General features: G+C 32.5%; 1 protein-coding gene across 1 annotated transcript in view; it reads left to right on the top strand.

Annotated features, from left to right (window-relative positions):
* The window catches only part of DIAPH2 (diaphanous related formin 2), a 145,187-nt gene that overhangs the window by 76,730 nt on the left and 48,402 nt on the right, over positions 1–20,055 (top strand). Inside the window, exons 22-24 of the mRNA XM_065729493.1 lie at positions 834–963; positions 5,602–5,726; positions 16,464–16,628. Coding sequence (XP_065585565.1) covers positions 834–963; positions 5,602–5,726; positions 16,464–16,628 — 420 coding nt within the window. The remainder of the gene's footprint in view (positions 1–833; positions 964–5,601; positions 5,727–16,463; positions 16,629–20,055) is intronic.

The raw sequence follows: 20,055 nt of genomic DNA, 5'->3' as shown, positions 1-20,055 counted from the left end.
ATACATTCATTATTTATATATGCCTGAAAATGGATAAGCTAAACTTAGGTTAGGTAATGACCTTAGGGTAACAGAAAGCAGAGTCATATTGCCTTCAAGAGCACTTGTTTATCTGAGACTGCTAGAAATTGCCTGCCCAGTTGAGAGGAGGGTGAGAGCAGTTACCTCCATACAGTACACAATTCTTATGCAGCATTTCCTAAATAAAAGTTGTCTAACTGAATTCAGTTTATGGGCTGTTAGGATTAACTTTGCTTGACTTTTGTCATTTGGTATTCCTGTAGGGTTTATTTTGGATAGAATTGGTCAGAAATTCCAGGCAAGTTTGAATTCATAGATTAAGATCAAGAGTTATTCTCTGCTTTATTTGCTTTAATAAAAATTAATGGATTTACACTAAGTTTCTTGAACATGACTGGTGAAAGAGCAAATACATGGTTGTATCCAACCATGCAACATTTCTGAGGCATCGTTTTAGAAATCGCAGTGAGGGCACTGATGGAATGAAGTAAACTCTCTTCAGTTTAATCTCTGTTCAGGGCTTTTTGTTCTTTTATAACAGCATTCTGAACTGCCATTGCTAAAATCTCAGGAATTCACATACTGTCCTTGGGTTTAAGAAATTTCACCAAGAACAAAAACCATTCAGCATGGACTCAGATTCCCCATGTAGTCCTACAACAAAGAAGTGCAGAAGTTGTTTGAAATTTATGGGCCACTAGTTTACTTAACTTTTTGCTAAAGTATTTAAATTAAATGAATCTGGCAGATAGCAAAAATGTGAAAAAATATAACTTTTTTTCCTGTTGTTTCCTCCTGTGTTCACTTTTTAGATTATTGATACTAAGTCAATAGATCAGAAGACAACCTTACTGCATTTTCTGGCAGAAATCTGTGAGGAGAATTACCGAGACATCTTAAAATTCACAGATGAACTGCAGCATGTTGATAGTGCAAGTAAAGGTAAGCTAGTAGATGAAGCACTTAGTGGTATTACTCATTTGCTTTGACATGAAATACTTGCAACATTTCATTTTAGATTGCAGGATTATGTAACATGTAAGCATTGATAATCCACATGGATTTTTCCTGTTCTGATCACAGAATCGTAGGGGTTGGAAGGGACCTCCAGAAATCATTGAGTCCAACCCCACTGCTAAAGCAGGTTTCCTACACCAGGTCACACAGGCAGGCATCCAGGAAGGTCTTGAATATCTCCAGAGAAGGAGACTCCACATGTGTCATGCATGTGTCATGAGTGCAAAGTATTTCTATCTTTGTGTAAACTCTCAGTGAACCATGGTAGTGATAATAATGTTTATTTTGGTAGTGTTGGTTTAATAACGCATGCAGATGTACTTATTTATTATCTTATTATTTATTAAGAAAAAGTGAGGGGGAAAACCTATAATAAAGTAACTGCTCTTCTTTGAAATAGATTGTGGGAATAAGACAACATAGTGAAGAGATTATGAAATCACATATCAGAAATTGTGTAGGCAGTATAACCATAATGATTAGTTTACTGTTAGGTCTTAAGTGCTTTATTGCTTGAGAGTAAACACGTGTGTGCACGTGTGTGTGTGTAAGCACAATATGTTTCTCATTTTAACAATTGATTCTTATTCCAATAGAGAAAAATAAATATGCTTTCAAATGTTCACAGATTGCATGTGAAAAATATGGTTCAATTATGTTGCCAAGTCAACAGTGCCACTTGCATTCTGGTCAGTCGGCAGTATGTCCAGTGAATGCGTTAGAAAACTTCATTTACTGTTGCATAGCTTTTATGTATAACATGCTGAGCTTTTTAGTACACTGGTTGCCAAGCTATGAAAAGATTATAATTTTTTAAATTATAAATAATGTCTACCATAATGTTTGAATAGTTATCATATAGTCTATATTGTAAGTAATGTTTTAATTTACTTTGATAGAAATTGAGTGTAGAGTTACCATCTTTGTGATGTAAATGTTATGAGAAACATTCCTCTGGAGGTGGTTAGGGCCTGGTTGAATGGTGCCCTTGTGATCTGATGTGGTGGGTAGCAATCAGCCAGAATCTGGGGGGTTGGAACTGGATGGCTCCCTTCCATCTCAAGCCATTCTGGTGATGGATTTATTATATCAAATCCAGCTTCAAATACTAGATGCAATTAATTCACCTCTACCATTCTTTGTCATACTTTTTTTTTTTTTTTGCAGTTAATTTGCAACATTTGTAAGTACTTTCCCATGCTTTTTTTCCCCTGCATATAAAATCAAATTTGTATTGTTTGTTGTTGAAAAAAAAAATCTTGATCATTCTGACAAAGCAAAACCCTTCAGTGTGTTGATGTCATCTTTTCAGGGGTTAGCTCAGCAGTTACATGGAACATCTGAAAACAGCTGAAATCCAAGTGAAAGCCAGAACTTAATAGTGAATTTGTTACAGATAATAAAGTCTCTTTCAGAAGTTGTTTGTTTTCCCAGTATATGGCAGAAGAAATTATTTGTTTGAAACCAAGGTATACCATGTAAAGTAAAAAAAAAAAAAAAAAAAAAAAAAAAAAATTGATTTGATTTAAACAGACAAAACAAACAAACAAAAAAAGAACCAGAAGATTCTGTGTAAAATCAAGTGGAAGGGGACTTGAGGGTGGTAAGTTATGTGCATGTAGTACTAATAACAGGAGCACAAATTTCTTCTTCATGTGGACATACAAAATAGCTTGTCTTAATTTGCTAAAATCCATCTGCCAATTGATAGATCACTAGTAAGGACATCAGCAATCAGAAGCACTGTGTAATGCAAATATTTATATACTTTAAATAATATGCTATTACAGATACTGCAAGAAAATTCCATTTTTGAAATTCTGAGAGGTATTTCACTGTTCACTGAGATCTTTTAGAACATTTTAGAACATTGTGTCATTGTTGTTTTAAAATATAGCAATTTGAAACATAGTCATAAGTACTAGTCATTTTTCTGTCAAGTGGAAGTTTTATAGTTTGTTGCAGTAGAAGAAACAGTCTTTAGGAAGAAATCTGCATCATTTTCTACCTTGCACAGTTTAAATTGCTGAAACAGATTTTGCCCAATCTGGCATGTTAGTGGATATGAAACAGACAATGCCTTCTGGCATGATAAATTTAATGCCTGCATCTGTGACTGTTCTCTCCGTAATAGAATCTGAAAGCTGGCGCTTTGCATCACAATCAAAAGTCAGCCTTACGCTGCATAGTGACTTCTGTCATTCTTTTCATTCACATAAACTGTAATAATGAAATGTTAGAAAATCTCTCAATGTATTTTCCTGGATGTGGGTGCATCAAATACTGGAAGATTCATTTTCTCCTAGAGAAGTGCCTGTATTCACACGTAGCATTGCCATATTGATAGTAGTCTAGGCATCATCTAATTAAAAGCTTTTCAACAGAAGTATTCATCCTCATTGACAAGATGTCAGTGAAGAAGACAGAGAAGCAAAAATAAATAAATAAATAATAATAATAATTCACAGACTGACTACTCTGTGTAGTAGTTCCAAGATGCAAATTCTGAGAAAGATTCTGTTAGAGATTCAGTGGTATTTGGGATTGGCTTGAACTCTGCTAGAACATCAGCTACGTTTTCCCAGTCTTCTTGGACTTCCAGGATTTATTTGGCAGTTATCTTCTAATAAGTAATAATTATTATGCAAAGTCATGGAAGCTACGTTTTAAAGCAACAATTTCAGTTCTGCTTTAAACAAAACTGTTTAAAAAACTTTGTTACTTGTTAAAGAAATTAAAGCATTAAAGAGTTTCTGTAGTTAACTAATTGAAGTTTGAAGACAACTTTTCAAATTAAATAATCTATTTCAAATTCCTTAATACAGCCATTATTAAGAAGTTGTGTTGTGAAAGCTACAAAACAGTCCCTTAATCTGTTCTTGAATTTGCACACTTCTCATTCTTCTACAAAATAAATGGAAGCATGGTTTGCACTTGACTTAATGAGAAAGACCAAACTTCTGTCAGAAGATGAGAGCCCATAGGAGATCTGTTAGATCAAATTGTTCAGTGCTTTGTCTAGTCACTTTCCTTAATAACTGCAGTGGTGGTTAAACCTAAATTGTTAGCAGTTTTTTGTTCCTCTTTGCGTTCCTTGCTCTGTGATTCCTGTAGAAATGTATCATGGTATATCATGTGCCATAGCTGTTGGGCAGTGATTTAAGATGTATGTTTATGAATACCACATTGTACAAACAAGCCACGCAGAGTTGAACTACAAACTAATAATGCAAAATATGGGCTTTTGAAATAAACAGAGCAGAACTTAGCATGCCCAAAATAGATTGAAAGGAATTAAGGAATCTAGAAGTTCAGTCATTTTGAGTCTGCCTGACTTGTGATCTAACTTTACCTTATGCCTTTGCAAGGAAGCGTTGCTTCACTACGCTCATCTCCTAGATAGTGAATTTATAAGATCAGTTTCCAAAATTTCAGCGTTTGAAAAATATTTTTAATTAAATTACTGTCCAAGTAAAGACAATTTGGGGAGTGTTCTTGAGGAGATCCATATTACCAGAAGAATGTTTCTGGATACACTGCTGTTTTCAGTGGTCACTGCTGATTCAGTTTCTGAAACTGAGACATCACTGTGATATACCTGTTTTCTAAAGGAATTTTATTTTTAATACTCTTCATTGGTTGATTTTCAACTGGTAGAGATTATCAACAGAGAAAGGGTTATGGAGGTGGTTAGATTTTAATCTTACTTTTTATTTGCCTCATTTCTCCTGTCATGAAGTCATTTTGCTTTAATATTAAGATCTGACCAAGGACTACTCAGCAGAGAGTCTTACGTTTAGTTCTGGAATATTCTTGAATTCCTCTGGTATTGTATTGTTTCTATTGTGACATTCAATGGAGACTTTCTCATTTAATGATTTACCACTTTGTGGTTTTTTAATACAAAGCATGAAAATACTGGTTTATGATAGAATTGCATATTACGAAGCACTATTTTTCTGGGGTAGCCTTTATTTGTTTTTTGTTGCTTTATATACTATGAGTCCTTTTTTTCTTTTTTGAATTGTCGGTGGCATTAATTATTTAGAACTACTTTTATGTTAACAGAGGGTTTCACAGACTGTAGTTTATAGAAATCAGTTCAATTTCAATAAAAGAAAAATATTTGATCTTTTTAATGTCTATTTCTTAAATCATTTCTCTAACCAAGTACATGCATTAATAAGGTATTCATTTAGGCAAGTACATGCATTAATAAGGTAAAATCTCTTTGAACCATAGCAACTTCCTAATCTTTGAATTAGATTTAAAAGAATGAAATATTAGAATTTTTACCAATAAATTTGAATAGAATTTGAGTCATCTGAGCTAATGGTAGAATTAAGTGATGACACTTCCACATTAAGTACGATGATTTGGTATATTACAGTAGATATTTTTACTTATTTTTATGAACAGTAGATTTTTTTATAAGCAGTAATTCAGAAACACGTCTGCTTAATGGAATAGTTCTCCTTAAGATTATACTGTTGTTGTTTCCCCTTCTGATAGTCTTTCTAACCATAGTCTGAAATCCTTTTACTTATTAACTATATTTCTTAGTTTCAGAAAAGACTCTGAAGAGCAACCTTGACTCAATGAACAAACAGATCCAGAGCATAGAGAATGACATTAAGAATTTCTGTGAAACAGATGATGAGCATGATAAGTTTGTACAGAAGATGAGCATATCCTTTTTATGTCTTTATTCCTGTTTTCAGTGTTCTAGTTATCTGGTAAAGTATTTACAATATTTAAAAAGAAGTTTTAATTATGTTCTTCTTTGCTTTTATTCTAGTTAAGAGAAAAATCTCAGAATAGACTGAATGGAAGAAAACAAAAAGCCACTAACAAAACTGAATCTCGTGATTTGTTCTTTCTCAGTGTATAACTTAAAGCATTCCAAGGGAGGATAACAATTCCTTCTTGGAAACTATAGTACTGTGTCATAAGGATGGTTCTATATTTTTATATCAAAGAACAGTATTTAATGGTATTGAAGCCATTTTGGTCAGTTACCAGACTTGTAAGCGTTACTTATTTTAAATCCAGATATGTTGATATTTATTTATTTACTTACTTGCTTATTTATTTGAAGGGGGGAGAATGAGTTTTGTTTTTGTTTTTGCCTGATCAATTTAGAGGAAAAAGTATTTACATGTTTTTTATGTAAATAAAATGTGGTTTGGTTTCTGTAGGGAGTGTAGACTGTGGGTTCCTTAGAATTGATAGGTAAAATCTAGAGAACACCAAAACATGTCTGTTTTGCCTGTGACATATTAATAATTATTTACTGTAGTAAAAATGTAAATTAACATACTTAGTTTTGTTTGTACAATCTTTTGTCTACCAGAATAATAAATTTAACTGCTTTTTGTTTTAGCTGGTTGCAATTGAAAAATTAAAGTATTTAAAACTTTTGGAAGCCATAAATGATCCAAAATTCACATTGCTGATCTTGTTTGTAATTGAGAAAGGGCTATAAACAGTGGAACCTTAAAATTTGTTTGGGGAAAATTGCATTACTTAAAGCTTCACTTAACTCTTTTAAAGTTTTAATTCACAAGAGGATCAAACGTGGCCATCTGATCTTTTTTATATTTTCACCTGTGAAATAATTATTGACTCAAACTTCCCAAATAAGCATTGATGCTGTGTTTCCTCTGCACGTATAAGATTCACTGGAATGCAATTATTGAAAAGGGAATCAACAATATATCACTCTATGAGAGGTTATTTTTAAAAGCCTTTTCTCTCTTTAATGCTCATATCATATATGAATGGATGTGCTAAAGTAACCAAGGTATACTTGATTAAACAGATCATGCTTGTAATTCGTAAAAATTAATCTGAAGTTCTGACGTATTTGATCAGCAGAGGCAGAAAATCCCACTTCTGAGAGCTCTGTGATAGAAGATGGGAAGAATTAGTACATACGTGTAATCTACTTTTCCAAATTGGCAGCTTTCTGAGAAAATTCAGGACATCAGAGAATAAACAGCATTTCCTTTGCGTTTCTAGTTGTTCAAGCACATAGCATCTCAGCATTTTGAATCCCGTTGATGAACTGGCCCTGAAAAGATCAGAATAAGATTATAACTAATTTGTGCTAGGTTTAGTTATGTTTGAAATATTGGTGCTATTAAGCTAGTATGAGATTGAGGACAAAAGGACTACTATTTGATATAGTTGAGCTCAAATACTCTGCAGTTGTTTTATTTAGTTGTTAGAAAGAGTATTTTTTCTATATATAGATTCATCAGTGTTCACAGCTTTTGGGATTATCTGTATCATTTTATTCCATGTTGTTTCAGTGACAACCATGATACAAACTCTCTTCTGTCAAAGAAAGAAAGAGGTTTAAACATAGTTTTTGTCTATATTTTGTGTCCTCTTGCTTAATTTCTTATAGTTTAATGATACATAAAGTATTATGTGCAAAACAGTGGTTGAAGAAACTGACAGTTCTATAGAAAAAAGCTTTTTTTTTTATAAAGAGCAGGTGTGGATTTATAAGGGCTTCTTGTGAGGCATATTGAGTAGTGAGTTTGCCATGAAACAGAGTGAATATGCTATCTGTTGCAAATCTAAATCCATCTCCTTTGCTATATTACCTATATAAGGTGTTAACTATATAAGGTGTTAAACCTTCTGGAATAAACATGGATGGCTTTCTTTGTATGTTTTCTTAAACAAAGAAAGTGTGAATTTTAGTGAAGATATCCTGAAATTAAGTAAACTTAATTATTTTATTTCTTTTTCCCTTCAAAATGTTGCTTAAATAGAAGATTGTTAGTTGAATAAAGGGTTGGTTTATTTTAGAACATACAATATTTCATAAAGTTATTCAAATTGCTGTCAGTTTTTCTGCATTTATGAAAACAATTCTGTACAAAACAAATCATCGTTCGTCATAGTACAATTCTACTTTCAAATCTTCATTCCTTTGTAAAAAAAGAAATCTTGATGTAAGGTCACAAATGATTACATGGATTTATTCATATATTTTTATATTGGGCTAGACAATGAATGTGAACAGCAGTAGCCTATACAGATAATATGTGAAGTCCTTCACGGGATTAATAAGGGAAGGTACTGGAACAACAATTTCAAATGGGGGAATGTCATGATAAGCAACAGGTAGTTGTGTGGCAAACGAGTACTTCAAATGACTCAATTTTCTGAGTTTTGTTTATTGAATTACTTTTATTCTTTTGACTCTACATTACAAACTTCTCTAGGTCATCTGCTTCAGATTAAGTCCAGATACTTGATTATTCACAGCGCTGTTCCTTGGTTGGTTGTTTAATCCCTGAGATTATGTAGATGTACCACACGAGGGAGCTCTGTTCTGTTCTGCTCCTGAAAGATCACATCTAGAATTGTGCTTCATAAAATGGAGAAAGCGTTTAATACCACAAAAAGGGCAGAGATTGAAGTGCATTTTGGTATGTACACTGGCTAAGTAGAGAGAAAATGATTTTGACAGCAATCTATACGGACTTTAAAAAATGTATTTGAGGAAAAGCCTGGCTGTTTAGGGGAGTCTAAAGAATAAAATTGTGAACAAAAATCCATTTAAATACATGGAAAATCTAGACTTGCCTTGATTGTGAATAACTGCCTGAGGGTAACTATGCTTTCATCCTTAATTGTCTATTAAAGCAAGTTGTCCAGATCACTGAAATAGATTTTTATTTTTTAATGAAGAATAGTGCAATACTGGAATGATAATTAGTGATCCATTTTCTAATTGCTGTATGTTTACTTTTAATCTGAAATTAAAGGGAGAGCGCACTTAATAAATTCCTGTAACTGTAGAATTGGATACCAAAAATAAAGTGACATAAACTGTTCAAACTGGGACTTTTTGTCCTGTCCTGTGTCTCTAACTCTGAAAAGGAAGATTCCTATCTGGGAATTCTGAAATAATTCCTTTGATTTTGAACATGTAGGATTTTGAAATACTGTATGGTGTGATTTTTATTTTTTTTTCCCCAAAATTCTGAAAAGGGAGAAGACAAGAGCTTCCTGGTGTCGCTGTATTAAAATAATTCTAGTATGTCAGTTAGCCACTTCTACTCACTGCTGCTGTTCTTCCCCGCACCTTAGCTCCAAAAACTTTTATCTAGGTGAAGTTACCATTAGGTTTATTGGTGTTAACTTTTTAAAACAGGATATACCTGGCAGCTCAGGCATACCTCTCAATGACATTAGGAAGAGTAAGGGAAAATGGCATGATCAAAGAGAAAGCAAAAGCTGCAGATTCTCTGAAAGATTTAGGGCACACAAAGCTGTAATTATAGTTTAAGGCATCTCATTGTATGTTCCAAAGCTAATAGAGCATTTCTATGAATGGCTACCTAATTGTAGCATTGCTGAAGTATGTAACTGATTCCTTTTGTTTGTTTTTGTTGTTGATAGAACTTCATATGTCAGTGCTTTGTGTTATTTTCCAAGTCATATTTTATTAATTTGACTATAATATGTTAATCATTTTTTTTCAGCATCATTTTGTTTATAGTAGCTGTGTTTTAGTTTTGTTCTTTCTTGTTTTTATTCCTTTAATTGAATTTTCATTTAATTATTCTCAAGGAGATATTTTCTGAACTGTTACATTTTCTGTGTTGCTTTCTAATTAATGCATAAGTAGTGGATATAGTTAATTGCTTACCACCACAAAAAACGAGAGAAATCTGAATTTTAGAAAGTTATAGAGTAGATATCTTCACATTATTTCAAATTATTTTAAAGCAGAATATTAGCAAACGTCGTTTTTAACCTAAATCTCATTTTTGTTTTAAAAGGTACTGAAAAAGCATAAAGTCTTTTATAAAGACTAAAGTCATAGAGACTTTTTTTAAGTGCAGAATTTCAGAATTCCAAGTAAAAAAAAATAAAAATCTCCGAAGGAGATTTAATGAATGCAGATTTTAACAAATTCTGCACAAATTGGAGATGGAGGAGAGAGGAACACTGAAAAGTTAAAAGAAAACTGTTAGAAATCTTTTTTTTTTTTTTTCAATTTAAATACTTCGAATTTCAAACTAAAAAGCAGCACAATTTAAGAGTGTGGAGTTGGGGATTATTTTTTTTATTAGTTATGGAAAAAAAATTAAAGACCAATTAAATTCTTAGGTCATGAACTGTATTTTCTTTGGGGAAGGTTGAGGGGGGGGTGGTGGGGAGAAACGGGAACCAGTCATTTTAGGTTTAGTTTAATACCTAACCCTAATTTTGGAGTTTTTCCACCTTTTTTTCTCCTCTCTATTTAAGACAGCCAGGATCTTCTATCTTCTACTATTTATTAAGATAAAAAATTTATATCTATTTCAGGCAAAGTCAGAAAGGCCTCATGTTAATTAACATCACTTAGGCATGGCAGCTAGCATTGGTATCAAATGATTATGATCTTCATGCTTCTTTTTCATGATCACAAACACTGAAATATTGTCTATGCATACAGAATGCAGTTGTATTAAATAATTATCATAGTTAATGACTTCATGTACTAATGAAATGTAATTGAGGACAGGATGAGGTGTAGAGCCCTCTAGTATAACTGTGGAGGAACTGTTGCCACTGTTCCCTTCAGACTATTCCATTAAATGATGAGTGATGAAGTAATTTGCTTTGTAGTGAGAAATAAATTCTCAACTGAGCTCTTTATGGATATTTTATTAATTAGTGAATCTATAAATTCTCTGCAAGGACGTGATTTTCTGTAAACAGAAAAAAGTGTTGTTTCTTTTGTTTTTGATTTCTTTGGTTTCTGATTTGGATAGAAGCGTGCATTGTAATGAAGATTCCTGCCAGACTTTTTTTTTACTTACAGAAAAGAAAGGCTTTTTAGAGGAAGAAAAGATTAGATATATAATTGTGATTCATAATTATTTGTGTATGCTCCAGAAGTCATCTTCTGTGCAGTCAAAGAGATGCATTATGTATGTAGTGTGAATGATAAAATTGTTAGCATCTGTTTACATACTGATAGCAGGTGAAAATAAAGCTATCAGCATAAATGACTTACTGTTATTAAAGCTGAATTTGTCTTCAGCTAATAAGTTCTGTTTGTGTTTCTGCAGTTCAATTTGAAGATGCTCTATTATGGATGAGCTTAGAAATCAGAAACTAAGAGCAATGATGCATCCTTTATTAAAGATTATGACAGTATAGTATCGAACTTTCTCTTCTAGCTAGATAAAACATATTGTTAGCTTACTTTGGTATTTCCATAATCCAGAGCCCTGTTCTAAAGCTATATGCGAGAGTTTGGAAATGATGATATGTTCAATATATACTTGAAATTTTTTATTAAAGTTTGACACTTAGGTGTAGGTGTTTGGAAATCTTTTTGTAAAGATTTATATTCCTATTGAGTGTATTCTTGTAATAGTAGTAGATAGTTCTACCCCTGGAAAACGCGTTTAAGAACAGTATGTAGCAGTATACAGATCAGCAAGTAGTCTGTATGGCTCGAATGTCAAGTAATGAGAATACATCATTTTCACAGATAGTTTTGAAACATGGGTGTAGACGTGTTTGTGGTTGCATGTTAAGTCAGACAGCTGGCCTAATTAGGTACAGATCAGGTAGGAAACTAAATCAAACCCAGTGCAGATAGCTGAATTCACTTATCTGGCCCTTGTGCTTGCTGTAACTGGATTGCTGATATCTTGTGGAATTCTGATCATCAGAATAATTAATGTTGTTCAAATAGTAAAGACTGTGATTTGTTGAAATAATTAACTGTTAATAATTGTAGGACTAAATGATTATAGTTCATGGTGAATGCTCTAGCGACTGATATGTTCTTAGTGTTTCATGTTTCTCTTCAGCAGATCTCATAGTTTGATTTCCTTCTGGCAAGCTTGGAGTGGTAAAAAGCTTTGTTTGTGAAAACCAGTCCATAAAACTCTCCAGACTTGGGATATTTGAATGAATGACTTCGAGTTGCATTATGTATCTAGCTAAAGAAGAAGAAAAAGAATTAAGATGTTACTGTTTGAATTTGAAATACTTTACAAGATATTGGTTATTCTGATTATAGATTTGGATTTCTCAAAATCATAGAATTATTGCGTGTGAAATGGATCTCTGGAGGTCATCAAGTCCAACTCCCCGACTATAGTAGAGTCACTTGGAATAAACTTCCTGGGACCGTGTCCAGATGACTTTGAGTGTCTTTAAGCAAGGAGATTTCCATAGTCTAGGCAAAACGTTTCTGTGATTCTAAGTGTGATTCAGCACTCAGAAATATAGAAGGTCAAATACAAATTAGGTTGTAATTCCTCAGTGAAGTACCTCTAAGTATGAACCCAGGCTCTTCTGTGGAGGTGCAGTTTTCAAACTGTTTCCTGATCTGTTGTCTGGTCTACTGTATAGTTAGTGTCCTTTTGTTGCTAATTTCTTACTGTCAAGGAGTACAAATGCCACCAGTGAATAAGGTCAGTTTACAGGCAAATCTACCAATCACACATTCATATTAGTAGCATGCAGTATTTATAATTAGTGGTGAAATGTTTTTTATTTCCCTCATGCTTTATCAAATGTATTATGAAGTCATAGAAACAAAAATCAGCTACTTTGTGATTGTTTACATAATTCTTATTGTTGAATTAGTTCTCCCCTCACCTTCTCATTGTGGGCTCCAGCAGATTCAATTAGGCACTTTTTCATTTTGTATATTAATTTTCATTAGTGTTGGCAGTAACATGAGACACACTGAGCTGACAATAAGTTAACAGTTAAAAGAGTAAAACTACCTTATTTTTCTCCAAAATAGCAGATTTTGCAGTACAGATAATAGACTATTTGTATATTATTAACATTTATGTACTTTGCATTGATTTAATAATACAGTTGTAATTTTATGAAAAACTCAACTGTATGACCCCAGATATTCCAACTTCATCTGTCATTGTGTGTGCATCTTCAGAATAATAAGGTGGTATTATGTCATGCAGCTTCATTCCCTTCTACTTTAAGTACTGCTGACATTAATTCCATAGTTCATTTCAGGACAGGAGAGAAACATTCAAACGTGGTTTCTAATGGAAATTTTAATAAGCTAGTTTAATTAAACTCTGTTATCTGAGACACAGAACATTCTGATGGAAATTGTCAATTTCCAGAGTAAGAAATGTAGTGCTTGGGAGTTTGGAGCAACTGACAACAATAATAATAATGATACATTATTATGAAATTCCTAATAGGTGATTGAAGCGATAGCTATCCCTCCAATCAATTCCAAGTTTTTAACCTTCATTTCAATGTTAGTTGGTTTGGTTGTTTTTTTTCTAATCTGTCTACTTGGAAGAAAGCAGTAGAAAGCATGAAAGCATCATAGTTTTGATCTTTTTATAGATACATATAGAATTTAAATCTATTTTTGACAGCAACTGGGGATTCATTATGTCTGAAATAGTGTGGTTGTGTAGTGTCACTTTTGTGGTGACTTTTGTATCCACTGCTTGCTTAATTAAGTACCAACAAACTGTTCATCTGTTCATGTTTCAAAATTTAAATATCATTAATATAATGACTGAAAATGTGTTTTTTATAAGTACCGCAGATTTAGATGTAAATGGAGGTTTGCAGCAATTGTAAAAGCAAGCAGATAATATCATTTATTGTGGAGAAAAAAAACAAGTTTATAAGCTTCCCAGCTTCTCTTCTGAGAGGAATAAGGGACTTTAAAAACTAGAATTGGTTTTGGCAGAAAAAGTTAGCATTTATTTTCTTCAGGGTTCTCTAGAGACATGGCATATAGAGAATTTTTCAAGGTTATAGGATTAATCAGATATGTTGTTGAATTTTTGTTAACAGCTACTTGAGGGTGATTTTCTTTTAATTATTTTGTTTTCAATCCCTGGATCAAGTATTTAGAACCAGTATGTTGGATGGCACATTTGGAAATCATCCATAAATTGGAACATCGACAATTTAAAAAATTCAGGCTATGTATATTACTGTTATTACTGTAGATGTTTATGTAATGTTTTGTAAAATATGTTCTAGTTTCAGCATCAGTACTTTCTCATTTTGATGTTCATTGTTAATTCTCAAGCTGAATGTGAAACTTAATGGGGAATTGGACTTTGAGAGCTTTGTCTCAAAGAGTTAGTTTCAAATCAGGAATGTTTGATAGCTTTTTCTTTCAGACTTCCTTGTCATCTCCACTATATTAGTTTGGTTTTGAGTATTTTTTTGAGAGAAACCACAGATATAATTTGTATAATTATGTACCTTCTTATTAGTGCTTCCCAGTATTTTTGGCAAGTTGTTCAAGACAGTAGTCTGCTGACTGTAAGGCAGTTGATGTTTTTCTAAGAACTTTTTAGACTGTGCTCAATAATTCAGTAATGTGCCATTAATACCTATTTAATGTATTCCTGCCATTAAATTTTCATTTTGTTTTATACAGCTAAATGTCATCAAAGATTGAACTATACCAGGTTTGTCTTGTGTTAAGATGAGGGATACATCAGTATGTGCTTGAAATTCTAACTAAGCATGTTAGAATTCATCAACTATAATGCAAATAAAGTTATTACTCTGCTGTCTTCCCATTGCTATGAAACTGTAGAGATAGATACTACTGATTTGAAATCTTGCTATTTATATATTTGAGAGGATTGCTTGTAAAATGTATTGCTTGGAAATAAAATTTATCTAATATTTTCTGTCATACTTTAAAAAATGTTTTTTAAATGACCACCGAGATACCCTGTAATTAGAGGCAGAAATCCACATGAAATACTAGGCCTGCGTGCAATGAAGTGTATTTTCAGCCTTGATACTCCTTTGCAGGTGGATTGTGAAATGACAATACTCAGTAGTATCCAGCCGAGAAGATGTTAGGACTAAAATATCTACCTGAATTTCCTTTCTTTATTATGTGATTTGTTGGTTTCAGAATTGCTTGGGGATTTAATCCAGTCTCAAAAGTGTTTTTATATGCTGTTGCTTTAGGTCTTGCTCCCCTAGTTAGTTTCCAGATTACTTGTTGTTTTGCAGAGGGATAGAGATCTCAAAGATATTATGTAATTAGAAATGTGGTACAAGGCAGACTCTTGGATTAGAGACAGAAATATGGGGAAAGTTTGAAACATGAGGTCTGCTGTATTAAAAATCAGAGAATCAGCATGTGAGATAGTTGTTACAAATAAATGCTTCAGGAAGCTGAGCTGTATTATTTCTGTAGCTCAGGAAATAATTTGTATCTTTTGTTCTTAGGTTCATATATGTGTAGCATAACACTTTAATCAGCTTCAATTCACTATCAACAGAACTAGTTTAAATCATGTAGCAGCTGTTTTCTCAGAGTGATTTGTGACTTTATATCTTTGTGGATGTAAACAACCACAACAAAATAAAATAGACTGAAATTTAACTTGCTTGAAGTCAAAGTAATTTTATTTTATTTTATTTTTGAAGCTAGTGCTGTTTCTGCATTTGTAAGTAAATTGTTCTGTGATTAAGTTTTCATATAGGAAAAATAAATCCCGTTCTATTTAAGGTGATTATGACAGTTTTAATTACAACTGCTGAGTTGGTAATCAGTCTCTTATTTGTACTCTCTGATTACTAATAAAAATGTTTAATATATTGCAATCTTCTAACAGTATCACTTTATGGAAGTTAAAGAAAGGAGAGCTTACTTCAGTGTGGGAAAGGGTGAAAGACATGGTGTAAGAGGCAATAAAATGGACACCAGTCTGGTTAACTTCCTTGGTATTTCATTTTCAAGTTAAAGTTAATTACATGTTTATTGTTAGTACTTAAGGAAACCAAGCATTAACTTTTTCTGTTTCTGATTTAGTGTTGGTGAGAATTTCTGATTTAGTTTGAGTTAAGTGATTATTTGTTTCTGTTGTGTTTTGTTTTGTTGTTATACATTTGAGTAGCCAGCTTTTTACTTCTGTCCCAGCAGACAAGTGTGCAAGTATTCTTTAGATAAGAATGATTATTCTTGTTGTCTTACGTTTCCTGTTTTTTGATAGCTTTAGAACTCCTGAATTTATGTTGGCAAACAAATTTGGAAGGTAGAAAATACAGTTCAGTATCTTGTATGGCTGTATCGTCTTCATACATTCATAGGTTCTAAGTTCACGTGTGACCAAATAACGTAACTGTATTAAGCATACATAAATACAAGGAGTCTAAGTGCTCTTCAACTATGATAATCTAGATAATCTGCAAGTTAAGATAAACCTATAATAAGCCAAAAGGATCAATGTCATTTTCTTTCTTCTTATGTTGGAATGCACCAATAGATTTGTACTTGAAAGATAACATACTTGAAAGGAGAACAGTACTACCAAGTTTTCCAGTTTTGCCCATTTTTTGTTCTGTATTGTCTTACTTGTGCTTTGCTGTTAGATTTAATTCCAATTGAATCATTTTCCTTAACAAAATCTTACATCTTTGTTAAGAATGCACGAGAACAATATGACAAACTGGTCTGTGCACACAACAACATGATGAAATTATACGAAAATTTGGGAGAGTACTTTACTTTTGATGCCAAATCATTAAGCATTGAAGAATTCTTTGGTGATCTGAATAACTTCAGAATTCTTTTCTTGGTAAGTAATGGCTGTCTTAACATTATTTATATTTTTATTTCTCCTTTTGGTTCTACCAAGTAAGTTTAATTCCTTCTTCCTTTCTTTCTAGTGTTATACTTATTTTTTTATTATTTATTTGTGCTGTGGCAGGGAATCAAATGAAAGCTTCCAAACTTATTTTGATTTTGGTCACTGGTAATTATAATTTTATAGTTTGTAACTTCTAAACTCACTTGTCAATGTGATAAGATATATGGATAATCAGATTTTTTTTAATTGCTTGTTGCCTGTCACATAACAAATAGACATAATATATAACTGCAACAAAACCATTGCAAAGCCTAAGCATAAAAGTATGTGCCTGCACTCACACTGTTTTGGAGTCTGCTTGATGTTTTAATGTTCTGAACTGATGCTTAATCTTCCATATTGAGCTCTGCATTTCTGACATAACTCCTGATATTCATTTAGGTTCTTATGTTACTCTTTCATCATACAACCAGTACGGCTGATAAAAGGCCTTGGTTTTTCTATGTGGAGGAACTTATAAATTTTATTTAACAGGTCAATTTTTATATGACTTTGACGTCATATTTCCTAGTTGCTGTCTGGGAATCATAATCAACTGTGCCATAGGAAGTGTGCAAGCAAAACAGATGCCTGGAATGTCACGTTGCGTCTCTTGAGAATATTAACACTGCTTGGAAATATCACTGTTTACCATGCAGCTGTTGCTCCCCAATCTCTCTGTTGTCAGTAGCTGTCTTAATTCATTCAATAATCATAAAGACTTTCAGTTTTAGTATGAAAGATGGATAACTACTTAAAATACCTAAATTTAGTGTAAAGTTTACAGTATTAACAAACTTTTCCTATGATATATCTAACTACTCATTTTAATTTGACTGAAATGTTTTTTGTTTTTTTTTGAACCATAGGCAAATTACTAATTATTTTAAAATCAGTAGGCATCTCAGCGCATCTGTGTGAAAACATGCAAAGAACAGAAACAGTTGTTGTGAGATATTTCAATGCATTTACTTTTTCACAAATCCAAGGTGTAGATTTTTGAATATAGATAGCTAAATTTGGAGATCTGTTTCAAACAGTTGCAATAGATCTCAGACTAGCAGTGTCCATATATTGTATTGAAAAATCTGTCATCACGTACTTATTTGAACGACCTTGAAGATGAGCTGGAAAACACATGCCCATGTTTTTTAGAAGGCATTTTAGAATGAATGTATTTCCAGTTGCTTAAGTAGTTTTGTTTTCCTTTCCTTTTACTACTTGATAGTTTCTTTTTACTGCTTTTCTACTGATAACCTGTTGTTTTTCAGTGATGGTAATTGAATTTGAAGGTACTGAGTAATAAAAGAAAGAAAAGATCAGAGGTGTTTAAGAATTTCAGTGGGTAAATGTGAGAAACTAAATGTGAAGTGATATAACTAATCTAATAACAGAAATGGAGTATTTATATGGAATAAAATAAACTTACATGTGTATGTTATAACTGTAAATAAAATTGCTAGTGATGCAGATTTGGAATGAATTTCTATAACAAGCTCTGTGGGAGTAAAGCGTTAAATTCAAGGGTAAGTGTATTACTGACTTAAAAGTTCTTCATTCCACTGCAGAAAGCTCTACTGAATGCTCTACAAAATCATAGTAATAACAACTTGGCCTAGTGGCTTTTCTGAAAGAACAGAGAGTCAACTGAAGGAAAATGTAGGGTTAAAACCACTAGCTATGAAGAAATTACCAGAAGGCTTGTGTTGCCAAAATTTTACTTTGTGAACAGGCAATAAACAGAGCACAAACTGCAAAGACATAATTCAGATTATTTTGTTAGCTTTTTTTTACTTTAATACATCATAACTTAATGAATTCAGACTTACACGGTCACTAATACAGTGATGTTTGTTGGACTTCCAGAGATCATTCAGTACAATTTTCAGCTTAGAACAAATCCAACATAGAACAGATAGCACTGGACCTTGTTACCTCAAATTTTGATTTGGATATGAAGACCCTACAGTCCTGGGACCATTTTCTATGTTGTGCATTCAGGCTTCTTTGCTGCAGTGCACACTGCTGCATCTCATCCAGCAGATTGTTCACAAGTACCTTTTTTTTTTTTTTTTGCTGCAAAGCAGCTGTCTAGGATGGCTTTTCCATTTTCCATTTAGATTTTTAGGGTTAAGTATTGTAATTCAGACCTACAGTATCCCTAAACTGCAGGGATTTCAGGTTTTATTGTTTTTTGGGGATTTTTTTGTGAGCTTCACTAAATATTTAAGGATAATTTATGAAAATACTGTGTGTGGATTTCAGTTTCAGTTCACATCTGATAGCTTTAAGTTTAGTGATTGTTATTTGGCTTTGAATAATCTTTACTGTTTTTTTGTTTTCCAAGTGTTTACTACCTTAAGCGACTTAACTGAGGTCCAGGAACGTTTATTGAAATACATTAATCACATGCAAGAATGTTCCACTGATTTTGAATATTTGCAGTTTAGTTTAGAAAGCAGATAAACATAATAAGGCTTGTGAGGAAGGAAACATATTTAGTCAAGAAGAACTTTAATTTGCAGTGAGAATAAATTATTTTCTGTATGAATTCTATTTACTTGTACTTATAACAGTGTTCAACAAATTCTCACTATTTTACGAAACTTAAATCACTGAAATAGCTGTAACATTCAGAGTTATGTTTTAAAGTTGCTTGTTTGAACTACTGTTAATATTGCCAATTTACAAATAATCCTAATTAATTCTGAGTGTCTTCTGCAAATAATTCTCAATTGATAGACAGAAGTAGTGTATATTCTATAAACTATCAGTATAATTTATACCATGAAATGTTATCTAGGTTTTATGTGTCAGAATCTCCTTTATTTTCTTTTTATATATGAGAGTACAAATACTTCCTCTCTTACGATTACTAGATAATGTTCAAAGTAGTCAGCAAATTTGCCTTGATATTTATTCCTTTTTTTACTTTTTTTTTTAACTGGAGACAGTAATATACTAGCATGCTGTTTTAGTACTGAATATTGGTCTGAATAGTCAATTATCTGTGTGATGCTAAGGTCTTGAAAAATTTTTAACTGTCCTTCTGTCATCTAAATCTCTTTAAATATTAAAGCTTCAATACAAAAAAAAAGTGAAGTCTGAGACTTACATAGCTCAAGGAGATGCTTTCGTTTCCTAAGCATCATTTGTACTGTAGTCAAATTCACTTGTTCAGATATATGCAATAGTCATAGTAATTGTAATTAGGCCTTCTGAGAATTTCTTATTTTATCCACTAGAGCAGAACCTTGTACACTTTAGTGACATAAAGGTTCTTGTTTAGGGATTTAATTTTTTTCAGAAACTTGAGGAAGGCCTTGGGCAAACAATGAAAGTTCACAGTACAATGGTTTTATTTTCTATATGGAAA

This window comes from Cyrtonyx montezumae, unplaced genomic scaffold (genome assembly GCF_038088225.1).
Source record: "Cyrtonyx montezumae isolate F1298 unplaced genomic scaffold, pur_monq_1.0 scaffold_11, whole genome shotgun sequence".
NCBI lineage: Eukaryota > Metazoa > Chordata > Aves > Galliformes > Odontophoridae > Cyrtonyx > Cyrtonyx montezumae.
The sequence above is the reverse complement of the archived record's forward strand: the minus strand, read 5'-3'. Positions and strand labels throughout refer to the sequence as shown.